This window comes from Erythrolamprus reginae, chromosome Z (genome assembly GCF_031021105.1).
Source record: "Erythrolamprus reginae isolate rEryReg1 chromosome Z, rEryReg1.hap1, whole genome shotgun sequence".
Classification (NCBI taxonomy): Eukaryota; Metazoa; Chordata; class Lepidosauria; order Squamata; family Dipsadidae; genus Erythrolamprus; species Erythrolamprus reginae.
This window is the reverse complement of record NC_091963.1, coordinates 82494358-82519050: the sequence shown is the minus strand read 5'-3', so window position 1 is coordinate 82519050 and position 24693 is coordinate 82494358. Positions and strand designations below refer to the sequence as shown.

Sequence of the window (24693 nt, the reverse complement as noted above, 5' to 3'; positions counted from 1 at the left end):
TTCCCAGCTGAGTCCTGAAGCCAATTCGCTTCAGGACTCAGCTGGGAAGCCGCGCGGCTGTTTTAAAACGTTGCTGCCGGCATGGGGGGCTTCCTAGCAGCCCCCCAAACCCGGGTTGGGGCTCCGGGGGGTGCTGGCAAGCCCCCCATGCTGGCGGCGACGTTTTAAAACAGCCGCGCGGCTTCCCAGCTGAGTCCTGAAGCGAACTTCCGCGGAAGTTCGCTTCAGGACTCAGCTGGAAAGCCTCGCGGCTGTTTTAAAACATCGCCGCCGGCATGGGGGGCTTGCCTGCACCCCCCCGAACCCGGGTGGCTGGGCAAGCAGCGAGTGAACGGCGGGTTGCCGGGCGAAGGGCGGGCGAGCGGCGAACGGCGGGGTGAGCGGGTGCTGGGGGGGGCTTCTCGCCCTCCCGCCAGCAAGAGGGGGAAGACCCAGGGAAGCCGCCCAGAAGCTGATCTGCCCGGCGCCATCTACGCATGCGTGGCCATAAAAAAAAGGCGTGCAGGCGCTGATGGTGTTTTTACTTCCGGGTTGAAAAATCGCGATTTAGCCCGTTCGCAATGATCGGGATCGCGATACCCGGGGGATCACTGTACTTACTAATTTTTATATCAATTCTTACATTCTCTTTCTTTACATACAAGAATACATTTACTACATTATACATACACACCCTCTATCATTTTTCTACATAATGTCGTATCACCTAAAAACGTCTGCGCCATACACAGATTCACCCCCTCAATATTTTTTTCAAACTCTAAACTTCCTTAATTATATCACTTACTTAAATAAATTTCAAATCTTTTTAACTGCTCTACTTTCACTTTCCTCTTTCATAAATCATCTTTATTTTTTACCAACTTATATATATATATATATATATATATATATATATATATATATATATATATATATATATATATATGTTAAATGTTTTTAGCTGGAATTTTTTAAAATTAAGGGAGACTAGTATAGATCCATTTCGGCCTTATTAGGCCTCATCAGCTAGCCACACCCTTTCTTTACTGGGATTCGATCTGGGAATCCCAGATCGAATCCCAGTAAAGAAAGGGTGTGGCTAGCTGATGAGGCCTAATAAGGCCGAAATGGATCTATACTAGTCTCCCTTAATTTTAAAAAATTCCAGCTAAAAACATTTAACACATACAAAATATAGTTTGTCGGCTATAAATATATTACTGCCTTGCAGTGGCCCTGGGCTGGGCCTAGAGGCAAAAAAAGGAGCTGTGACGTTCCTTAAAAATATACCAGGGTGATCCGACATAAGAAAAACATATATATATATATATATATACACATATTAGAAATTGGAATTTAATTGGAAATTAAATGTACGAATTACAAATATAATATAAATGGTAATACAGTGATCCCCCGGTTATTGCGTCCCCGACCATTGCGAATGGGCTACATCGTGATTTTTCAACCCGGAAGTAAAAACACCATCTGCGCATGTGCGCCCTTTTTTCCTATGGCCACACATGCGTAGATGGTGTTTGCGTAGATGGTGTTCCCCGCCGGGCAGATCAGCTGCTGGGCGGCTTCCCTGGGTCTTTCCCCTCTTGCTGGCGGGAGGGCGAGAAGCCCCCCCCAGCACCCGCTCGCCCTCCGTTCGCCCGCCCTTCGCCCGGCCACCCGCCATTTGCTCGCTGCTCGCCCGGCCACCCGGGTTCGTTTGGCTTCGGGACTCAGTTGGGAAGCGGCACGGGTTTTTTAAAAGGTCTCCGCCGGCATGGGGGGCTTCTTAGCACCCCCCCAAACCCGGGTTGGGGGTTCGGGGGGGGGGTAGGAAGCCCCCCATGCCGGCGGAGACCTTTTAAAACACCCGTGCCGCTTCCCAGCTGAGTCCTCAAGCCAAGCGCAGAAGTTAGCCTTGAATCCCTTTGAATCCCGCCGCTTCTGCTGGATACGGGCGATGGGGGGGCGAGCTGCCACACCCCTGGCTTCCGCACTGCTCGTCCCACCCACCGCCCGTATCCAGCAGAAGCTGCTGGATTCAAAGTGCTGGGGTGGGGGGCTGTCGGGACACCCCCCCCCACCCCAGCACTTTGAATCCCGCCGCTTCTGTTGGATACGGGCGATGGGGGGGCGAGCTGCCACAGCCCCTGGCTTCCTCACCGCTCGTCCCACCCACCGCCCGTATCCAGCAGAAGCTGCTGGATTCAAAGTGCTGGGGTGGGGGGCTGTCGGGACACCCCCCCCACCCCAGCACTTTGAATCCCGCCGCTTCTGTTGGATACGGGCGATGGGGGGGCGAGCTGCCACAGCCCCTGGCTTCCTCACCGCTCGTCCCATCCACCGCCCGTATCCAGCAGAAGCTGCTGGATTCAAAGTGATTCAGGGAACAGAATGGAGCCTTCTGCGGCGGGGCTGGTAGGAGGGGAGCCGAGGGGATAACCGAGCCCAGCCCCGTGGGATTCGCCTTCCTCCCGCTTGCAGCCGAGTGATCCTGGGCTCCTTCGCAACCTCGGAGAGCTTCCTGGGCATGAAAGCTCACGAAAACCAGGAAGCTCTCTGAGGTTGCGAAGGAGCCCACGATCACTCGGCTGCAAGCGGGAGGAAGGCGAATCCCACGGGGCTGGGCTCGGTTATCCCCTCGGCTCCCCTCCTACCAGCCCCGCCGCGGAAGGCTCCATTCTGTTCCCTGCCGGCCCGATTGAGCGGCCGGCGGTCTCCATTCAGGGAACAGAATGGAGCCTTCCGCGGCAGGGCTGGTAGGAGGGGAGCCGAGGGGATAACCGAGCCCAGCCCCGTGGGATTCGCCTTCCTCCCGCTTGCAGCCAAGTGATCGTGGGCTCCTTCGCAACCTCAGAGAGCTTCCTGGTTTTCGTGAGCTTTCATGCCCAGGAAGCTCTCCGAGGTTGCGAAGGAGCCCAGGATCACTCGGCTGCCGGCGGCAGGAAAGCGAATGTCACGGGGCTGGGCGCTAGCTCTCGCCGCTTTCGAGCTGAGTCCTGAAGCGAATTCGCTTCAGGACTCATCTCGAAAGCCCGCTAGCGAGGAGCCGAAGATTGGGGGCGGCGCGGCTGTTTTAAAACGTCGCCGCCAGCATGGGGGGCTTGCCAGCACCCCCCGGGCCCCCAACCCGTGTTTGGGGGGCTGCTAGGAAGCCCCCCATGCCGGCGGCGACGTTTTAAAACAGCCGCGCCGCCCCCAATCTTCAGCTCCTCGCTAGCGCTGCGGAAGTTAAAAACACCATCTGCACATGCGCAGATGGTGTTTTTACTTCCGCAGCGCTACTTCGCGAAAACCCGCTCGTTGCGGGGGGTCCTGGAACGGAACCCTCGCAACGAGCGGGGGATCACTGTAATAAGGATACTTTTTATTTACATAGTTTGAGAAATATAATATTGATACAAAGAATTTTATGTATTATGTATAACACTATCACTTTCCCAAACTCCTTAATTTTGTATCCTTTCCCCTTACCTTTTTTCTCTTCCTGTTTATACTTCCCTTCCCCCCTTTTTAATTAATAAATAAACTATTTTTTTTTTTAAAAAAAAGAAGTGTTGCCTTTGTCATGGTCGGACCATTTTCTACTGCGGCTCGACTTCCTGGCTCCAATCCTTCCCCACAGAGAGGCAGAACAGATTAGGTTGTTCCGCCCCAGACACCTGTTGGATCCAGAGGATTTTAACAAGTTTTTCACTGATAAAATCGCTCAAATCCGAGCAGACCTCAACTCCAATTGGAAAACAGACTCAACTGACAATGAATCAGTCGAGGTGACTGGGGCCCGTACTTGTCCATCTGTCTGGGAAGAGTTTGATCTGGTGACACCTGATGAAGTGGACAAGGCCATTGGAGCTTTGAGTTCTGCCACCTGTTTACTGGATCCGTGTCCTTCCTGGCTGGTTTCGGCCAGCAGGGAGGTGACATGGAGCTGGGTCCAGGAGATTGTCAATGCTTCTTTGGGGAGGGGGTCCTTTCCGGATCCCTACAAGGAGGCACTTGTGTGCCCCCTCCTCAAGAAGCCTTCCCTGGACCCAGCCATTCTCAATAACTATCACCCAGTCTCCAACCTTCCTTTTATGGGGAAGGTTGTTGAGAAGGTGGTGGCACTCCAGTTTCCGTGGTCCTTGGAAGAAGCTGATTATCTAGGCTCCCAGAAGTCAGGATTCAGGCCTGGCTACAGCACGGAAACTGCTTTGGTCGCTCTGATGGATGATCTCTTCATGACGTCAAAGCTCCGCCCATGGAATTCCCTATTGGGATTCCCCACCTCCTTTCCAGCCTCCAGATCAGCCGAAAATGCCGCCGCCGATTGCAAAAACGGCACTCCGTCGAGCGGTGCCTCCCGGCTGTAACCTTCTGAAACAGCCGGGCGCTTCTCGGCAGCCTCCGGAACCTGAACCCGAATCCGAACGTTCGGGTTCGGGTTCGGGAGAACGCCGAGAAGCCCCCCGGCTGTTTTAAAAGGTGACAGCCGGGCGGCGGTGCCCAGGAAAGTGCCATTTTGGGATTTTTTTCTTTTTGCACGCATTTGTCACTTTTACATTGTTCCCTATGGGAAACAATGTTTCATCATACGAACATTTCACCTTATGAACCTACTTCCGGAACCAATTAAATTTGTAAGACGAGGTATTACTGTATTTGAGACTTGCCTTAATATTTATATTTATGTAGAAAATTATACCTTTTTTTTCTTGTGCTAGTGAAACAAATAAATTGCCCAATTTATCTTTTTTTAGAAGGTGTTTAAATTTTTCCTTAATATGGACCTCCTGTAAGGCAATAATATCTAAGTTGTTTTTAGTTAATTTATTGAGGAATTTGTTTCTTTTTTTAGGAGCGTTTAACCCATTAACGTTTGCCAAGTATATTTCCATCCCTAAGATAGTTCTTACAAGGTTGTTTTACTTGTACTTAGGTCTAGTTGCTCTAGTACTTTGTAGTTCTTTAGGCTCTACTAAATATCCAGTCCTATCGTCTGCTTCCCTTATCTTATCCACTATCTCTTGTTGTCGCTTTCATTCCTGGTCTTCTGTTCTGTCTTGTTCCATCTCTAGCATCATTTAGAGATTTCTGGAGGTAGTTCTTTGTTAAAATTTTGCTCAAAGAATTCTTCCACTTTGGCCATGGTATCTATTTTTATTCTTTTTTCTTGCCACGTCACTAAGATACCATCTGGAACTAACCATCTAAAATTGATGTTAGGTCTGATTAGTTTAGATGTCAAAAAGGAGTAAGGCTTGTGCAGGTCTCTGACTTTTTTTGGCACCTGTTTAAGAATTACTAATTGCCTCCCCTCATGTTCTATGGGGTCTTCCCTTGCTCTTTGGAGTATTTCATCGCTCACTGATTTTTTAACGAGTTTTACATGAACCTCTTTGGGCAAATTGTGACGTTTCGCGTAATTGGTGTTGATTCGTTAGACCTTGTCAAGTTCGTTAAGCATAACCTCTTTCTCTGTACCCAAAGCTTTGGGAAAGAATGTCAGCCATAGAATCGGGCAAGTCCTTGTTTCTTTCCTCTTTCAGATTCTGAAAGCGGAGAAAGTGGTTTGCTTTTTCGGATTCTAGCTGGATCACTGACAATTCCAGCTCTTTATTTGCCTGCATTAATCTCTCACTCATTTCTTCCATATATCTATGATCTTGAACTATTCTATCCTCTAAATCTTGAATTTTTTGCTCATGTTTTAATATTTGCTATTGAAAAATTTCATGTTTCTTGTCCATATTTTGAATTCTTTCTTTTAACTCGCTTGTATCGTTCTTGACCTTCCCTAATTTTTTTTAATATCGTCGTGATTTTTGGACATCATATCTTGCATTTGTAACATCATACTCTGTAGGTCCTTGAATGAATTTGCTGATCTCCTTGCTTACTATAAATCATATTAATTAACCCCACTTAATGCACTAAACCAGAATAGTAAAGCCTTAAACCATCAAATTACTTAGTCAAACCTGCACAAATCACCTTAATATATTTCATTTATTTTAATGTATAAAGTAACTTCACTACTACTAAATAAAAATCCATAAACAACATTCATTAAAAAAAGAAAATTATTATAAAATGTTTTAGATTTAATTAACCTTTTTCAAAGCCTTCTTTTTCTTGTCTACACTCAATATCTTTCTTTCTTGTTTTTTGTGCTATTTTTTAAATTTTTACCTTCTTTTCATATATATATATATTTATTGGATTTGTTTTCTCTTTTCTTCCTCCTGCTTTTCCTCTTAACATAACCCTTCTTTGCAAATCTCCATTCTTTAATGTTTTCTTTTTAAGATCAACCAAATCCAATCTTTGCTCACATCTCTTCTCTCTTTTGATAGTGCTTATCTTAATATCATCATATGGGACATGGGCTTATATAATATTCTAACTTTCTATATTTAGACTGTATTTAAATCTCATTCAATCATTTAATAAATTCACATATAAGTTTAACCATCCATAATACATATCAAATTCATCTTTTTTTCCATTAACATTTCATTAATTTTACTTATAGACATTTTCATCAAGACTGGTACTTTTTCAAATTCCCTCTTGATAATAACTTATGAATTTACTAATAAATTTAACCTTAATGTTAAGCACACATTTAAAACTATTTCTAAAATTTTTTATCAAGAAATAATCAAGACTAGTCACACCTTTTAATGCTAATCTCCTTGTTTTTAGCTTTCTATCTACTGCTAAAAAATTTCTTTCTTGTCTTTTTACCCCTCTCTCTTCTTCTTCTTTTTCTCTCTCCTTTTTGAATATCCAGTCTTTATAGATCTCCACCTTCTATTTCTCTTAATCTTTTAAACTATATATTCTAGCAAAGTATTTGAAATTCCTCGTCTTTGTTCACAACTTTTCCCCTTTATGTCATCAATAAAAACTGAATAATAAAAGTAATTTTAGTAGTTAGTCCAATTTCAGTCTTAACATTGTTTCTATCGGTGTCCATTCCTGCATTTTCAATCATCTGTTGATCAAATTCTGTAATATTTGCTTCACCAAATTTACCACCATTGCTGAAGATCGTCTTTGAGTCCACAACATCCTGTAATTTTACATTTTCAGTTCTGTATGACCCCTTAAAGAAAGTTTGCATTCTTTAATAATGTTACAAATGTAATTGAACAGATCTCTTATTTCCTGCATTTTCACCCTCTTCAGAAGCAACTTTTCCAGCTATCTGACAAAAAAAGTGCTTCCCAGATAGCCGAACACATTGCTTCTCTAAATTCTTTTCCAAATGCATATTATTTTTTCTAAAGAGTTCATTCAAAGGGCAGATTTGATAGACTCAATGCTTTACTTTCGTTTCTTGTTGATCAGCTGTCAAAGAGAGAACATTAACATTCCATCTAGTATTTTTTTCCAAGGTCAGGCTCCAGTAGATAGCACCACCACAAATGCAAGTTGCTTTACAGTTATTTTCCAGGAGAAATCTTGAAATTTTAAATCTTTAAGTCCTTTATATCCAAAGTCCAAATCCCAAAGTAATCCAACAACACTGAGGATAGTACAGGTTTTAGCTGCCGCTTTCAGCTTTAAACAGGACCAGTTGAACCATTCCTGTATTAATCAGCCACCTTCCCCAACTCTCATTGTATCTTTAGTTTCTCTAATCATCAAAGGAGTTCTTGTGTGAAATTCTTTTTTGGCAGAAAACTCACCAAGTCTTGTAGTTTTCCTCTTTTCTTCCTCCAGCATAGCATTTATGTTATCTTTCTTCTCAGATGACGCCCACTTTGCTCAATCAATATTTCTTACATGCATCCGAAGCTGTTCCACAGCTTCGCTGGTGGAGGCTCCAGACAGACTCTCCATGGGGTATGCCAAATCAGCATCCCCGGACTATGGGGGTTCAGACATTCCCTTGCAGGAGCAAAGGGAACTCTGTTTCACCAAGGCAAGTGGCCATGCCCCTCTCCCCCCCAAATGTCTGAATTTTTATTGTGTGACCATGGGGCTGGTGCAATGATAATTTGTCACATATTTTGTAGCTCCAGAGAAAAAGTTGTAAAAGCTGTAGGAGGCCTTCACGCTTCCTTTAGAGCTGAAGTCGTATCTTCTTATCTTGCAAAAATCTTTACAAGTCTTATGATAGTGTGGAAATGTGGAATGCAGCATAACTTGATTGTGGAAGAGGCCTCTCTACAACAGCATTTATTTTTTTTTAGATTTTAAATAATTGAAATTTATTTGTTATTTCTTCAGTAACATAATTGAATTATTATTATTATTATTTGTTAGATTTGTATGGAATATTATGGAATATTATAGAGTAACATAATATTCAGTAACATAATGGAATATTCCATTGCCATAGTTTTGACAATGAGCTTTTAAAATGTACATTAAATAAATGCTGTTGGATGTGATTTCCTAGTATTAGTTGTAATATATTACCCACATCTTCCTGCAATATGCCTTGAATGGCCATGTGCTGATGTACAATAGAGGCTAAGGTGATGAGAAAATATCCAAACTGCATTTGACTTTGGTATGAATTCATCCTCATTTATATAGTTAAATGTGTAGCAAATAGATCTCTTAAGAAGCTTTGTAGATTGTTAGTTGTTTATTTCTAATATACTTTTTTTTAATAAAAAGCTTTTCCTTTTTCAGGTCAATTCTGAATTCTATACTGGTTGGTTAGATCATTGGGGCCACCCCCATAATGTTATACCATCACCAGCCATAGCAAAAACTCTTAGTGAAATCTTGGCACATGGAGCGAACGTTAACCTGTAAGTTCATTGATATCTGTTTTTTTAAACAAAGGTTCTTGTGCATTCTTGATTGCTTTTCTATTTCTTTTTCAGATACATGTTCATAGGAGGCACTAATTTTGGCTACTGGAATGGTACGTAACTTCATGTAATTGCTTATCTTATAATTAAAATATTTTCTTCTCCAATGCACTGCTGAGGAGAGTCCAACATGGGTCATACTTCAGTCTTATTGGTAGGGATTAAGTGTAATTTAAATATTTAATTAGGCAGCGTCTCCTAGTTGCCCCAAAGGGTTCAGTTAACTCAGTTGTAGAGCAGGGACGTTAACATAATTTCTCTTTGACTGTTGTTTTGATATTTTAATATTCGATGTTGGACTCTCCTTTAAGAGATGTATATCACAGCAGGTAAATAATGAAGATTTAATGAGCTGGTTAGCTGGTATGCTGGCAAGAACTGCCTAAGAACCAAGATTATGGGTCCCTTTCCTCAGTGGATACCATCCAGAAGGCTCGCATGACTTACTGATTGAAGCTCCATTCCTCCGGGTTGAACTCGGATAGAGCTTGTAATCATCGCTTCAGGCCTCTGTCCTTCGTGGATATTGCCTGCAGCTGTTTGTAATTACAATCTACTAGGCAGCAGTGAGTATCTAACTCTTGCAAGGCTTGCCTCAAGCCTACAACTTTGGGCAGAGGTTGCTTTAACCCAGCCAAGTCAAATTGCCTGCTGTTTACTTCACTGTTGTTTCTCTGGCCAGGAGGATTTCCAATGCCTCCTTTGCCAGTCACCATTGTTTCCCACGCTTTTTCAAATGATACTCGCCTCGGATTGGTGGACACCTTTTTAAAGCCTTGTCACCAGTATCAACGAATGCACAGAGAGCTCTCTGCATGCGAGGGGCTTTTTACAGCTGAGGCTTTTGGCTTTCCCTCTGACTTCTGATTGAAAAAGAGTGAACAGTTGGGAACGGCTTCCTGATTCCACGCCAGCTTCCTTCTGGTTAGTGAGTACTGCTTCACAGCTAAAACCTTTATAACCTTAGCACCATGGCTGAAAATAAGCAGCAGCTGCAAGAGGAGGCTGCTGCTCTTCCTTCCCCAGCAAAGCTTAAGGAAAAGGCTACATCAGCCAAGACAAAATCCTAATTCTCTCAGTCCTCTGTATCTTTAAAGGATGCTGAGAAGAGGATTAAGGCACTAGAAAAACTTATGGAGTAGGCTCAAAATCAGGCTTGGACTCCATCATATCCCCAAATGCAGCCAACTTGGGGTCTTCCTCCTCAAATTCCATGCCTTGTCAACCCATGGCTACTTCTCCAGCTAGGCTCATTTCAGAGCCTCCATTGATGGCTACTGACAAAGACTGGGCCTCTGAACGTTCTGAGGCATTGAGTCAAGAGAGGGACAGAGATAAAGAAAGTGAGAAAGAGAAAAAGAAAGAAAGAGGGAGAGAGAGAGAAAGAGGGAGAGAGAAAGGAAGAGGGAGAGAGAAAGTGAGTGAGAGAGAGAAAGAGAGAGAGAAAGAGGGAGAGATAGAGAGGGGGAGAGAGAGGGAGAGATAGAAGAGAGTGAGTGTGAGAGAGAAAGATAGCAAGAGAGAGAGGGGGAGGATAAAAAGAGAAAGAGAAAACAAGAGAGAAAGAGTGAGAGAGAAAGAAAGCAAGAGAGATGGACAAAGAAAGAAAGCAAGAGAGAGAGAGAAAGAAAGAAAGAAAGAGAGAGGGACAGAAAGAAAGAAAGGAAGCGAGAGCAAGCAAGCAAGAGAGAGGGACAGGGAGAAAGAAAGAGAAAGAGAAAGAAAGAGGGAGAGATAGAAAGAGAGTGAGTGAGAGAAAGCAAGAAAGCAAGAGAGGGACAGAGATAAAGAAAGCAAGAGGGAGAGAAAGCAAGCAAGAGAGAGAGGGACAGAGAGAAAATGCAAAAGAGAGAAAGAAAGAGGGAGAGATAGAGAGGGAGAGGGAGAAAGAAAGAGAGAGAGAGAAAGAGGGAGAGAGAGAGGGAGAGAAAAAGGAAGATGGAGAGATAGAGAGTGAGTGAGACAGAAGGAAAGCAAGAGAAAGGGACAGAGAAAGAAAGCAAAGAGAGAAAGAAAGAAAGAGAGAGGAGAAAGAGAGAGAAAAAAAGCAAGAGAGAAGAACAGAGAAAAAGAAAGGAAAAGAGAGAGAGAGGAAGTGAGAGAAAGAAAGCGGTAGGGACAGAAAGAGAGAGAGAGAGAGAGAAAGAAAGAGGGATGCCATGCCCGCATGAGCTTCCAGCGCTGGCACGATGATTGTGGGGGGAGCGTGGATCCACACCCCCGTGTGCTGCCGGCGCCAGCACGATGATCACTGGCGGGGTGAGAGAGAGAAAGGGGGAGAGATAGAGAGGGAGAGAGAATGGAAGAGAGAATGGAAGAGGGAGAGATAGAGTGAGTGAGAGAGACAGAAAAAGTGGGACAGAGAAAGACAGAGAGAAAGAAAGAAAGAGGGAGAGATAGAAAGAGAGTGAGTGAGAGAGAGAAAGCAAGAGAGAGGGACAGAGAGAAAGAAAGAGATAAAGAGAAAGAAAGGAGAGAGAGGGAGAGAGAAAGGAGGAGGGAGAGATAGAAAGAGTGAGTAAGAGAGAGAAAGAAAGCAAGAGAGAGAGAGAAAGAAAGCAAGAGAGAGAAAGCAAGAGAGAGAGGGACAGAGAGAAAGAAAGCAAGAGAGAGAGAAAGAAAGAGGGAGAGATAGAGAGGAAGAGAGAATGGAAGACGGAGAGATAGAAGAGAGTGAGTGTGAGATAGAGAAAGATAGCAAGAGAGAGAGAGGGATAGAGAAAGAAAGAGAGAAAGAAAGAGGGAGAGATGGAAAGAGAGTGAGAGAGAGAGAGAGAAAGACAAAGAAAAAGAGGGAGAGTTAGAGAGGGGGAGAGAAAGGAAGATGGACAGGTAGAAAGAGTGAGTGAGAGAGAGAAAGCAAGGGAGAGAGAGAAAGAAAGGGAGAGAGAAAAGGAAAGAAAACGAGAAAGAAAGAGTGAGAGAGAAAGCAAGCAAGAGAGAGGGACAGAGAAAGCAAGCAAGAGAGAGAAAGAGAGAGAGAAAGAGAGCTGGAGAGAGAAAGAGGGACAGAGAGAAAGAAAGCAAGAGAGAGAGAGAAAGAAGAGAAAGAAAGAGGGAGAGAAAGAGGGAGAGAGAAAGGAAGAGGGAGAGATAGAAAGAGAGTGAGAGAGAGAGAGAAAGAAAGCAAGAGAAAGGGAGATAGAGAGGGGGAGAGAAAGGAAGATGGAGAGAGAAAGAGTCAGTGAGAGAGAAAGAAAGGAATAGAGAGAGAAAAAGAAAGCAAGAGAGAAAGAGAAAGAAAACAAGAGAGAGAAAGAGTGTGAGAGAAAGCAAGAGAGAAGGACAGAAAGAGAGAAAGAGGAGGTAGAGAGGGAGAAAGAGAAAGAGTGAGAGAGAGAAAGAAAACAAGAGAGAGGGACAGAGAGAAAGCAAGAGAGGGAGGAAGAGAGAGAAAGAAAGCAAGAGAGAGGGATAGAGAGAAAGAAAGAGAAAGAGAGAGAAAGAAAGAAGGAGAGATAGAGAGGGAGAGAGAAAGGAAGAGGGAGAGATAGAAAGAGAGTGAGTGAGGGAAAGCAAGAAATCAAGAGAGGGACAGAGATAAAGAAAGGAAGAGGGAGAGAAAGCAAGCAAGAGAGAGAGGGACAGAGAGAAAGAAAGCAAAAGAGAGAAAGAAAGTGGGATAGAAAGGGAGAGAGAAAGGAAGATGGAGAGATAGAAAGAGTGAGTGAGAGAGAAAGAAAGCAAGAGAAAGAAAGCAAAGAGAGAGAAAGAAATCAAGAGAGAGGGGGAGAAAGAGAGAAAAAAGTGAGAGAGAAGAACAGTAAAAAAGAAAGCAAAAGAGAGAGTGGAAGAGAGGGAAAGAAAGTGGGACGGACAGAGAGAAAGAGAGAGAGAGAAAGAGAGAGAGAGGAAGAGGGATGCCATGCTTCCATGTGCTTCCGGCGCCAGCATGATGTTCGCAGGGTGAGCGCGGAGCCGTGTCCCCGTGTGCTGCCGGTGCTGGGGGGGTGAGAGAGAGAGAGAGAAAGAAAGGGGGAGAGCTAGAGAGTGAGAGAGAATGGAAGAGGGAGAGATAGAAAGAGTGAGTGAGAGACAGAAAAAGTGGGTCAGAGAGAAAGATAGAGAGAAAGAAAGAAAGAAAGGGGGGGAGAGAAAGGAAGAGGGAGATATAGAAAGAAAGTGAGTGAGTGAAAGAAAGAAAGCAAGAAAGCAAGAGAGGGACAGAGGTAAAGGAAGGAAAAGGGGGAGAAAAAAAGCAAGAGAGAGAGGGACAGAGAGAAAGAAAGCAAAAGAGAGAAAGAAAGAGGGAGAGATAGAGAGGGAGAGAGAAAGAAAGAGGGAGAGATAGAAAGAGCGAATGAGAGAGAAGAAAGCAAGAGAGAGTGGGAGAAAGAGAGAAAAAAGCAAGAGAGAGAAGAACAGAGAAAAAGAAAGCAAAAGAGAGAGAGAGGGAGAGAAAGAAAACAAGAAAGAGAAAGAGTTTGAGAGAAAGAAAGCAAGTGAGAGGTACAGAGAAAGAAAGAGAAAAAGGGAGAGAAAGAAAAAGAAAAAGAGAAAGAAAGAGAGAGAGAGATAGAAAGAGTGAGAGACAGAAAGCAAGCAAGAGAGAGGGACAGAGAAAGAAAGCAAGAGAGTGAGAAAGCAACCAAGAGAGAGTGACAGAGAAAGAAAGCAAGAGAGAGAAAGAAAGAAAGAAAGAAAGAAAGAAAGAAAGAAAGGGAGAGATAGAGAGGGAGAGGGAAGGAAGAGGGAGAGATTGAAAGAGAGTGACAGAGAGAAAGATAGCAAGAGAGAGAAAGAGAGAGAGAAATAGGGAGAGATAAAGAGGGAGAGGGATAGGAAGTGGGAGGGATAGAAAGAGAGTGAGAGAGAGAAAGAGAGAGAGAAAGAAAGAAAGAGGGAGAGATAGAGAGGGGGAGAGAAATGAAGATGGAGAGATAGAAAGAGTGAGAGAGAGAGAAAGAAAGAAAGAAAGAGAGAGAGGAAGAGAAAGAAAGTGAGAAAGTCTGTGAAAAAGAAAGCAAGAGAGGGACAGAGAAAGAAAGCAAGAGAGAGAAAGAGAGAAAGAGAGAGAAAGAAAGAGAGGTTGACACTCAATCGCGCCAGGCGGGCGAAGACATCGCTCCTTCTTTGCCTTTCCTTTTCCCTGCTACACGGCGCATTTTTGTGCTTTGTCTGAGCCTGAAGGGCTCGACATAGAACAGGGGGTCTCCTGGGTCCCTAGGGGCAGGTCACCAATGCCCCGAAGGGTAAGGAAAGCCCCACGGCTGTAACATGGGGAACTGTGCCCCAGCAGCTACAGGGACGCGGCCCTAGCGATCAGTCTACGGAGGAAGCCAAGAAAACATTAAGAAGTCTTCAAAAAGCAGATCTGCAGAAAGAGGAAAAGAAAAGCACTTACAAAGTAATTTTTTGGTTGAAAAAATACTTGAAAAGTGAAGATCTTGAAATTAAAAGGTGAAATTAAATAAAGTTTATAACTTGGAGTGAAATCCTTCCGCAAAATAAGAATGGCTGGACCTACTTTCCTTTGTTAGACTGTTTGTCTCAGAAAGAAAAAAAAGTGACACTTTTTACATCTTAGTTAGTATATATTGACTTTGGATTTTAATTTTTTTTAAATATTTGGATTGATAACCTTAATATACTATCAATATTATATGAATGAACTGGAATGAAATTTTAATTGGATTAATTTAGAAGAAATCCTGACAGATGACCTAAATTCCTTTTAATGGATTTTATCTTGTTGGATTAAATTAAACTTTTGGACCTTTTACTTTTTTCTTTTTTCGAAGTTGGATTACATTAGACATTTATAACCATTTATAACTAAGAAAATAAAGATGAACAAGATTTGTATTAATTTGGAGGTATTCATTGAAGGACTATTTTTTCTGATGACAAGAGCGTAAGGATCAAGTTACAAAAGATGGATTAGAATTCTTTCACCTTAATTTTCCCTGATTTTATATTATTCAATTTTCATATTAGTAACATAACTACTATATTTTTACATCTTTTTGTGGATTGTGGACTTTGGACTTATTTTTGCATCTATTTTCTTCATTTTTTGCCTAATAAAAGACTGAGAATCAAGACAGAGCATCCTGGAAAAAATTTAAAACCTGCTTTTTTTTCTTTTTTCCATTTTTCTTTCTAATTTTTTCATTTAGAAAACATTTTTATAATTTTACTCTTTTTATATAATACGAATATTTTTAAAGTTATTGATATGACTTTTAATGTTTATTCGTATTTTTAATATTAGTATTTTTTCTCTTTACTTTATATTTTTTAAACACAAATTTACACAATTTTAAATTCTTAAATCTTTTTTCCTTTCTTGTATTCTTCTTTTTTATATTTATTTGGGTTGTTTTCTTTTTGATTTCTTTTAGTTAGATTTGATACTTAAAATGTGCTAGAATTTAATTTTCCCCTTTCTCTACTTGTTGTATCCCCCCAATTCAATAATATACTATAGTGTTTATTGTATAGTCAAGTGAATATTTTCTCTCTCTAGTATTATCCCTCATCCTTTATTATTTTTTATTTCTATTAATCTTTTCTATCCTCCAAATATATAGCATACTTTTTGTTTACTCTTTCCTTCTCTTTCTTATTTTATATTTTTCATATCTTTATTAAAATTGATATTTTAAAGGATTGTTACATTTTCTTTTCTAAATTGTCTATAATTATTATTTTAATTACAAAGCAAAAGAAGTTCTATTAAGATATTGTATAATAAATTGTAAACCTCTGAGATATGAAAGGTTCCTACAGGGCTCAAAGTGTGACTTCCGTTACAACAACAACAACTCAAAAACAAACATCAACTCCAACTCCCACCCCAAAGGTATCTCCAACACTATCCCCTTTACAACAAAGAACAATAACAACAATGCTAGCCAAGGAAAAAGAAAAAGAGAAAGAAAAGCCACCGGCTGAATCAAACCTTCAGTCTATTCAAGATACCTTAGCAGGTATTCAAGATTTTATGCAGAAAACGCAAACACAAACAAAAATCCAACTAGATACAAATAAAGAAGAAGTGAAAAAATATTTTGAAGAAATGAAACAAGAGATGAAAAATGAAATGGGTACCTTAAAAACTGAACTCAAAAAGGAGATCAGTGAACTTAAAACTGAAATCAGTGAAGTTAAAGGGAGCATGAACAAGATGGATGGAAATATGAAAGTAATACAACAGAATTTACAAGAAAATGAAAAAAGAATAAAAGTAACAGAAGAAAAAGTCCATGATATAGGACAAAAGGTGGAGGAATATGAAGAACATAACTATGCGGCCTGTAGAGGCTTTGATGAAGCGATAACTAACCTTGAACTTCAATCCGCATCTCATGGCTTGAGATTTCAAAACATCAAGGAAGAAAAGGATGAAGACTTATCCGCAAAGATGGCAGAGATAATAGGAGAAATTTTACAAGTGGACCCACAAGAACTTATAAGAGAGATAGATGAAATTTATAGAGGTCAAACGGGCTATGCAAGGCGACACAACTTACCAAGAGAAGTCCACATCAAGTTTGCAAGAAGAGTAATTAAAGATGACATTTTAAAACAGGCAAGAAATCAGACTTGGAAACACAAATGGAAAGAAAGATATTACAATTTTGAAACAAGTTCCAAAGTGTTCTTTCTGGGTCCCCCCAGAAGCCAACACCAACCAAAAAGAGTAGCCAGACACACTGGTAAAAAGCAAATGCAGTTTATATACTGGAAAGCAAACACAGGTAACAAAAACTGTTCTTACAGACAGGAACACGATGCAATTTCACAGAGGTTTCACGAAGGCCAGGCAATAAAACAGGATTCTTGCTGGCAAAAACAACTCTGGAGATAATAAAACCCACGCCTCCCCCAAGTCTTCCAGGCTTCTAGGCCACAAGCCAAGATCAGAGATGGCAAGAATCGAAGCAAGGTCACAGGACTCCCAGTTGATAACTCTCCACGAGACTGTAAGGGCGGGCCTGCCTTTTCAACCCTGCTGAGGAGAACCACACCCAAACCCAGCTGTTGCCAATTCAGGGATGGAAATATCTTTCTAATTGGCCCCTTCTTTGAGCTGCACGTCTCTGCCGCATGTCTATTATAGCCTGTGCGTCTTCATCCAATGAATCCAGGCTACTAGCTGGGGAGAGCCCCCCCGGGGGTCTCAGGCTGCTCTCCCTCCTCCTCCTCCTGACGTTCCTCTCCCCCGTCTGCCTGGTCCTCCCCCTCCTGGTCACTGTCCTCCTCCTCTGGGCATGGATCCGGCAGAGTTCCAGCCGGTCCCTGAGGAGCCTCAGGCTGAATCACAACACAAAGAGGGTAAGAGAAAGTAGAAGAGAGTATTATTTGCTTACAAGTGTCTTAATCAAAAAGAATATAGTTTTTTGATAGCTAGTACCAGAAGGGCTTACCCTGACTTGGCAAGCAATGAAAATCAAGATAGAGAGTGTGGACGAAGCAAGAGCTTTTTTCGCTCAAAGTGGACTGAATAAAATTAACCAACTACAGATAGAACTTAAGGATAAAGAAGAAGCACAGGGAGCCATAAGTAAGGAAAGGGGAGAAATGCAAGATGTTAAAAAGAAACAACCACAAACTCAACAAGAATTGGTGTTAGACAGTAGATTACATGAACTGAAAGAAATTAAAAAATACTATAAATAGAAATGTCACATGACTTGAAAATTTTTTCAGCCAACGTTAATGGTTTGAACAACCCCAGGAAAAGAAATCAAATATTGGCTAAACTCAGAAAACAAAAAGCACAAATAAATATTTTACAAGAAGTTCATATTTAAAAAATCAAAGAGAAGCCTTCTTAACCATTCAAAATTGGGGAAACTTTATACTAGTTTGGCAAATCAAAAGAAAAGAGGAGTAGCAATGTATATTGACGAAATAATTGAATCAAAACAAATCTACAGTTATAGTGAAGGCAGAATTTTAATGGTACAATTAGAGCTAGAAATGAAACCTCTCGTAATTATTTCAATTTATGCACCAAATGACAACCAAAAACAATTTTATAACGCATTGCATGACAAAATAATTGAACTAGCAATAGAAAATATGCTAATAATAGGCGATTTTAATGCAATTTCAGATAGTCAAATGGATTACACAGGGGGGGGAAAAGAAAAGAAAAAAAAGTAATTTTACCTACAACATTTTGGAAAATGAGAACAGAATTATTATTAAAAGATATATGGTGTGAATGCCACACACAAAATAAACAATATACCTTTTATTCTAACCCTCACAAAACTTGGTCTAGGATTGATATGGCCCAGGCACCTACACACATAATGGAAAAGATTAGAGATATTGAGATTGAAACTAATAGTTGGGCAGATCATAATCTGTTAGTTATATATTGGAAAGGTAAAAGAAAAGTAAATAATTGGTCAATGAATAGAAATATATTATCTAACCCTGAATACAAAGAATGGATAGAGAAAGAATTGGAGGCCTTCTTTAAAATAAATAAAAATAATGACACTACCCCACAAATCCTTTGGGATACAACAAAGGCATATATATGTGGGCTAACAATCTCTTATATAGCAAAAAAGAATAAAGAGAGGAAGTCGCAATATCAAAAGTTAGAAGATGAATTAAAAAAATTAGAATTAGAAATGCAAAAAAGATGAACATGATGATAAAGTTAAAAATCAGACAGATGTATTAAAACAGAAAATAAAGTTGATAGAACAAGAATCAATGGTGGAAAAAAATAAAAAGAGCAAAACAAGAATACTTTGAACATGCAAATAAACCAGGAAGATGGTTGGCATCTAAACTTAGGAAAGAGAGAGAAAATAAAATCATTAAAAAATTAATAGATAGTAAAGGTGTAATAAGGCATAGAACAGATGATAAAAAGGAAATAGCAATAGAATTTTATAAGTTAGATATTGAAATATTATTTTCAAATATGTTAGAAATATTTAATCAAATAATAGCAGATGGTAAACTACCAAAAACATGGACAGAAACTTTAATAACATTAATACATAAAGTGGGAACTGAGAAGGAAAAAATTGAAAATTATAGACCGATATCATTATTAAATTTAGATTATAAAATTTTTATATCAATATTTGCCACTAGGTTTAAAAACATTAAAAATGGAATAATACATGAAGACCAGAACGGATTTTTACCAGGTAGACAAATTAAAAATAACGTAAGAACAATAATAAATACCTTAGAATATTATGAACAACATCCTGCAAAACAAATGTCACTTATATTTTTAGATGCTAAAAAAGCATTTGATGATGTAGATTGGAATTTTATGAAAATACAATTAAATTAGATAGGAAGGAACTAAATTTTTTAATATAATTGACACTATATATTCTAACCAATCAGCTAGAATTATAATAAACAATGAACAAACAAACAGGAAAATTAGAAATACAAAGAGGAGTGAGGCAAGGATGTCCAATATCACCATTATTATTTATTTTAACACTAGAAGTGTTATTAATAAAAATAAGAGCAGAAAAGGAAATAAAAGGGTTGAAGATTAAAAAAGAAACATACAAAGCCCAAGCCTTTGCGGATGATGTAGTTTTTATAGTAGAGGATTCTTTAACATCAATCTTAAAGTTAATAGATCTTATAGAAGAATACAGGAAAGTTGCAGGTCTGATAATTAACAAGGAAAAGACACAGATACTAACAAAAAATATGACAGAGCTACAGATGAAACATCTTGAAAACTTAACAAACATGAAAGTTACAAAAAAGGTGAAATATCTGGGTATATGGATTACTTCCAAAGCTATATCTTTAAAAATGATAATTATATAAAATTGATAGGACAGATTAAAAAGGATTTGGAAATATGGAATAATTTGCAGTTATCCTTAGTTGGAAGAATTTCCACAATTGAAATGAATATCCTTCCTAAAGTATTATTCCTTTTCCAAGTTATTCCAATCAATCCTGGGCCAATTTTTTTTAAAGAACTAAATAGAATTACAAAAAAATTCATATGACAAGGTAAGAAACCAAGAATAAAACAAAATTCGTTAGAAGTTCGTAAAGAAAGAGGAGGCCTCGGCTTCCCCAATTGGAAGTTATATTATCAAGCCACCGCTTTAACATGGATAAAAGAATGGCTAACTCTAGAAAATTGAAGATTACTTAACCTAGAAGGCCATGATTTAATGCTTGGCTGGCATGCCTTTATATGGTACAAAAAGCTTAAAATCCACTCATATTTTAAAAGTAATATTATTAGAAAAGCATTAATAGATGTTTGGAATGAAATAAGGAAAAACCATTTCTTAGTAATGCCAGAATGGATTTCACAATTGAAGCCATTTCACACCCAAATCTTTTAAAGGATGGTAAGATATGGAAATATAGAGATTTATGGGATAGTGAATTAAAATTAAGAACTAAACAAGAACTGCAAGAGATAGGTATTGATATAGATTGGTGGCAGTATGTACAGATTAATTCTAGATATCAAAAGGACGTTAGAACTTATATCTTTAAAAAAGAAAACAATATACTTGGGTAATTATTGATTCAAAATCAAGGGAAATTAATTGGAAAGCTATATAAATATTTAATAAATTATAAAACGATAGGCTGGATATTGAAAGATAATATGATTAGTTGGTGCAAAAAATTTGGAAAGGAAATAAATTTGGAAACATGGGAAAAGGTATGGATATATAATTGGAAAATAACAAAATCAACTTCCTTTAAAGAAAACCAAATTAAGATGTTTTACAGATGGCATCTTCCACCATATAGGATTTCAAAGATGTTTCATAATACCTCTCCTATTTGCTGGAAATGCAAAAAAGAAATCGGTACATATTTTCATGCATGGTGGACTTGCCCTGAAGCTAAGATTTATTGGAATAAAGTAGAAAAATGGTTAAAGGAAATAATGAACAAGAAGATTAAAAAGACTCCAGAATTCTTTCTACTAGGCATTTGTGATATCAAATATAAAAAAGAAATATATTATTTAATAATTCATATTTTAGTAGCAGCAAGAATTACATTTGCGCAAAAATGGAAAGAAAAGGGTATACCAAAAGATGAAGAAGTATTTTAAAAAATCATGGAATGTGCAGAATTAGATATGATGACAAGACGGTTAAATAATCAAACGGAAACAGAGTTTTATAAAACTTGGGAGAAAGTGTATAATTGGTGGAATGTTAAAAAAGAGTTTTAATAATATATGAATAAATTTCAAAACATTTGAATTTATTAAATTGAATATATGATATATTGAAATCTTAAGGATAGTCTTATATTAAGAAATTTAAAGGATAAGGTTTCTTAGAGCAAGTAACTGATTTTAAATATTTCATTACATTGTTAAATTAGATATAAAGAAGTAGATTTTAAATTGTATAATTATATAGTATTGCAGTATTTTAAGAAATCTTAAGCATAATTTTTTTTGTGTTTAATTGACTTTAATTAGTTTAATTACATTATTAAAATGAAAATATAAAATTTAATGTCATATTTTGGTAGTATATTGATAAAAGTTATGGATATTTGAATTTATTTTAATTAAGTGAATTATAATACCAAAATGGAAACATAGATGTAGATGTTATAATATAGCAGTATACTATTAATTGTTTTTCTGTATTGATCTGATCAGAGTTAGATTTTTTTTTTCTGTATTAGTTAGATTTCTATGATTAGCGGAGCAATGGTAGCTCCTTTAAATATTAAAGGTCTGTATTGTTTGTTTTAAAGAAAAATCAATAAAAAAAGAAAGAGAGAGAGAAAAAAAGCAAGAGAGAGAGGGACAGAAGAAAGAAAGCAAAAGAGAGAGAGAAAGAAAGAGGGAGAGATAGAGAGGGAGAGAAAAAGGAAGAGGGAGAGATAAAAAGAATGAGTGAGAGAGAGAGAGGGAAGGAGAGAGAGAGATAGGGAGAGAGAAAGGAAGAGGGAGAGATAGAGAGTGAGTGAGAAAGAAAGAAATAGAGAAAGAAAGCAAGAGAGAGAGAAAGAGAGAGGGATAGAGAGAAAGAAAGAGGGAGAGATAGAGGGAGTGAGAGAGAGAGAAAGAAATAAAGAGAAAGAGAGGGAGTGAGAGAGAGAAAGAAAGAGAGAGAAAAAGAGGGACAGAGAGAAAGTAAGAAAGAGAGAAAGAAAGGGAGAAAGGAAGAGGGAGAGATAGAGTGAGAAAGAGAAAGAAAGCAAGAGAGAGAGAAAGAGAGTGAAAGGGAGAGAGAAAGAGAGAAAGGGAGAAAGAAAAGGAGAGGAAGAAAGAAAGAGAGAGAGAGAGAAAGAGAAAACTTGGCAAGGAGTTGGGGACTTGCTCCCTCCTCCCCATGGCGGCGTTAAGAAACCCGCAGGTACTTTTTATAGTCCGGCCCTCCAACAGTCTGAAGGACAGTGAACTGGCCCCCTGTGTAAAAAGTTTGGGGACCCCTGGCTTAATAGTTCAGCAGTAATTTTTGAATGGTTGCTGAACAAGTGGTCTTAATCCAAGGACTTTCTGTATGAGTAATACCAGGGACTTAGACTAAAATCGCAGTAGGGACTGAAGCCAGAGTGTTAAATAGAGTGAGACATTTTATTTTGAACCATTGTATTCCCTCACTCCCATAGTATAGTCTTTCCTCTACTTGCTCTATATTTTGCCATTTGAAATGGTTTGCTCCTTTTTCCTTGACCAATAAGATAGAATCAAGAATGATTAAAGTATATTTTCTTTGGTATATTTTCTGATTCATAGTTCTGCATCATACAGTTGTCTATTATTATTATTATTATTATTATTATTATTATTATTATTATTAATTAGATTTGTATGCCACCCCTCTCCGTAGACTTTTAACATTGGCTGAAAATATTTAACTCCATTTTTCACACAGAATATCCATATTTCAAGCTGATAATTTTTGTCATGCATTTTGTCTTAATCAACAAATGTATAAATATAAGAAATTTATCTATTGAAGAGCAAAAATATAATCTGCACATATCTATGTCTGATGTAAACTCCACCATCTTCTCAAGATCTACTCATAGTCATTTCTTTCAACCATAATTTTGCCAAAACCTGTCCCAACACTTTTGCAATCTAGTTCCTATAGTTCTGATATCACTCCTTCTGTATATGAGAAAGATAATGATATTCTTCTCTATCAAATATGGCTTTAGTCAATCAAGATTTTTAGCACAATACTTCTTAGTAAAAAAAGAAATAAGAGCAAATAGGTTACTAGTCATATATGTGATTTAAACAATTATCTTTATGAATAATAAGGACAGTATTCATCATTTTGGATGCTTTTGGGTTAATATTTTACAAATCCAAACAAAGTTTAATTTTACTCTAAACATATTCCTGCTGTTACACAAAGCTAGTATCTCAAATATAGCTATTGCCTTGCAAGTCAATATACCACAGCAGATATTTTATCAGCTATGAAGAACATGAAATGTATTGATACATTGAAGACATTATAAAGTCTCCTAAATCTATATACTGTAATTCAGTGGAGGCAATCAAATACCCAACTTGCAATCTGCTTTTTTTCACAGGAGCCAATATACCATACATGGCACAACCTACCAGTTATGATTACGATGCTCCATTGAGTGAATCAGGGGATCTTACAGAGAAGTATTTTGCTCTCAGAGAAGTCATTGGCATGGTGAGTTTCTTTTTGAAACATCACTTCTGTATCTTATCCTGGATTTTAATTTAATCAAAAACCTAAAGTACCTATTCTTGCTAGATGAATCTGGCTCCATATTAGTCTGATTCATTCAAGCAAGATTTCTCAGATTTGATGTCAAAATTCAGGTGATTCAGCATGTGCTGGTTCTTAAAAATCTGGAGGCCCAATAGATTGCAGAAAATAGGTACAAAAAAAGAACCGGTGGGTGTTTTTCCATCCTAAAGTGGGGCTGTTAATGTAACCCTTTGTAGGCTGGATATAAAGTATCTCAATTGCAGCAGATGAAAATAAGTACAGTAATACCTTGTCTTACAAACTTAATTGGTTCCAGGACGAGGTTCATAAGGTGAAAAGTTAGTAAGATGAAACAATGTTTCCCATGGGAATTAATGCGTGCAAGCCCAAAATTCACCCCTTTTGCCAGCCGAAGCACCCGTTTTCGCTCTGGTGGGATTCCCCTGAGGCTCCCGTCCAGGGGAAACCCCACCTCCGGATTTTGCAATGCTGCAGGGGAATTCCACCAATGCGAAAACAGGCACTTCAGCTGGCAACAGAAGTCCGGAGGTGGGGTTTCCCAGCAAGGGAAGCCTCAGCGAAATCGCAGCATGTTTGGATTTTCCCCCAGTATCTTTTAACTTTGTCACAACTCCACCACATGTGGTAATATGATCCAAATTCTTTGTTGTACCTCCAACATCTAGGTGAACGCTTTTTGTCTATTTTAGCTACCAGCTTTACCAATTTTCTTTATAGTTTTTGGATAATGTTATATTAATGTCCCATTATTAAGGTGATTCTTGCAATGGTGTAGAATGAGTCTGAAATCTATCATGCTGTAGTCACTGTTGGAAAAGAGTTATTTTATTTACAGTCCATAAATTGCACTTTTGCTGTTGCAGAATATGGGATCAGGGCAGTTGTTGAGTCTCATATTGTTCATTACTAGTTGGTCGAGTCTCAGATTGGTAATAGCATTGTATAGGGTTATATGGATGGGTTAAGTCATGTATTCGTTTAGGTACCTGTTAATGTGAGGTAGATTGAGATCTCCAAGAAACATAAGGGGGTATGGACAGGAGATGGCCCATATTAGCAGTGAGCTTACCGTATTTTTCGCTCCATAAGACGCAGTTTTTTTCCTCCCAAAGTAGGAAGAAAAATCAGCCCCGTCTTATGGAGCGAAGATGCAGGCAGGGAGGGGGGGGGGAGGCTGCGAACTCGGAAGCGCCATCCCACCGGCTGGCTGG

The 24693-nt window shown here is 39.2% G+C and overlaps 2 protein-coding genes across 5 annotated transcripts in view; both read left to right on the top strand.

Moving 5' to 3' along the window:
- The window catches only part of GLB1 (galactosidase beta 1), a 304228-nt gene that overhangs the window by 203556 nt on the left and 75979 nt on the right, over positions 1–24693 (top strand). For all 4 annotated transcript variants that reach the window (XM_070727400.1, XM_070727399.1, XM_070727401.1 and 1 more), the window contains exons 8-10: positions 8614–8735; positions 8811–8851; positions 23307–23419. In XM_070727400.1, the coding sequence (XP_070583501.1) occupies positions 8614–8735; positions 8811–8851; positions 23307–23419 (276 nt within the window). The remainder of the gene's footprint in view (positions 1–8613; positions 8736–8810; positions 8852–23306; positions 23420–24693) is intronic.
- LOC139153123 (octapeptide-repeat protein T2-like) lies at positions 8929–11688 on the top strand (the record flags this gene model as incomplete). The annotated part of the gene is given in 4 exon segments (XM_070726711.1): positions 8929–8952; positions 10341–10466; positions 10469–10732; positions 11524–11688. Coding segments are annotated over 4 exon segments (579 nt in total), but the record flags the coding sequence as incomplete, so codon positions are not given.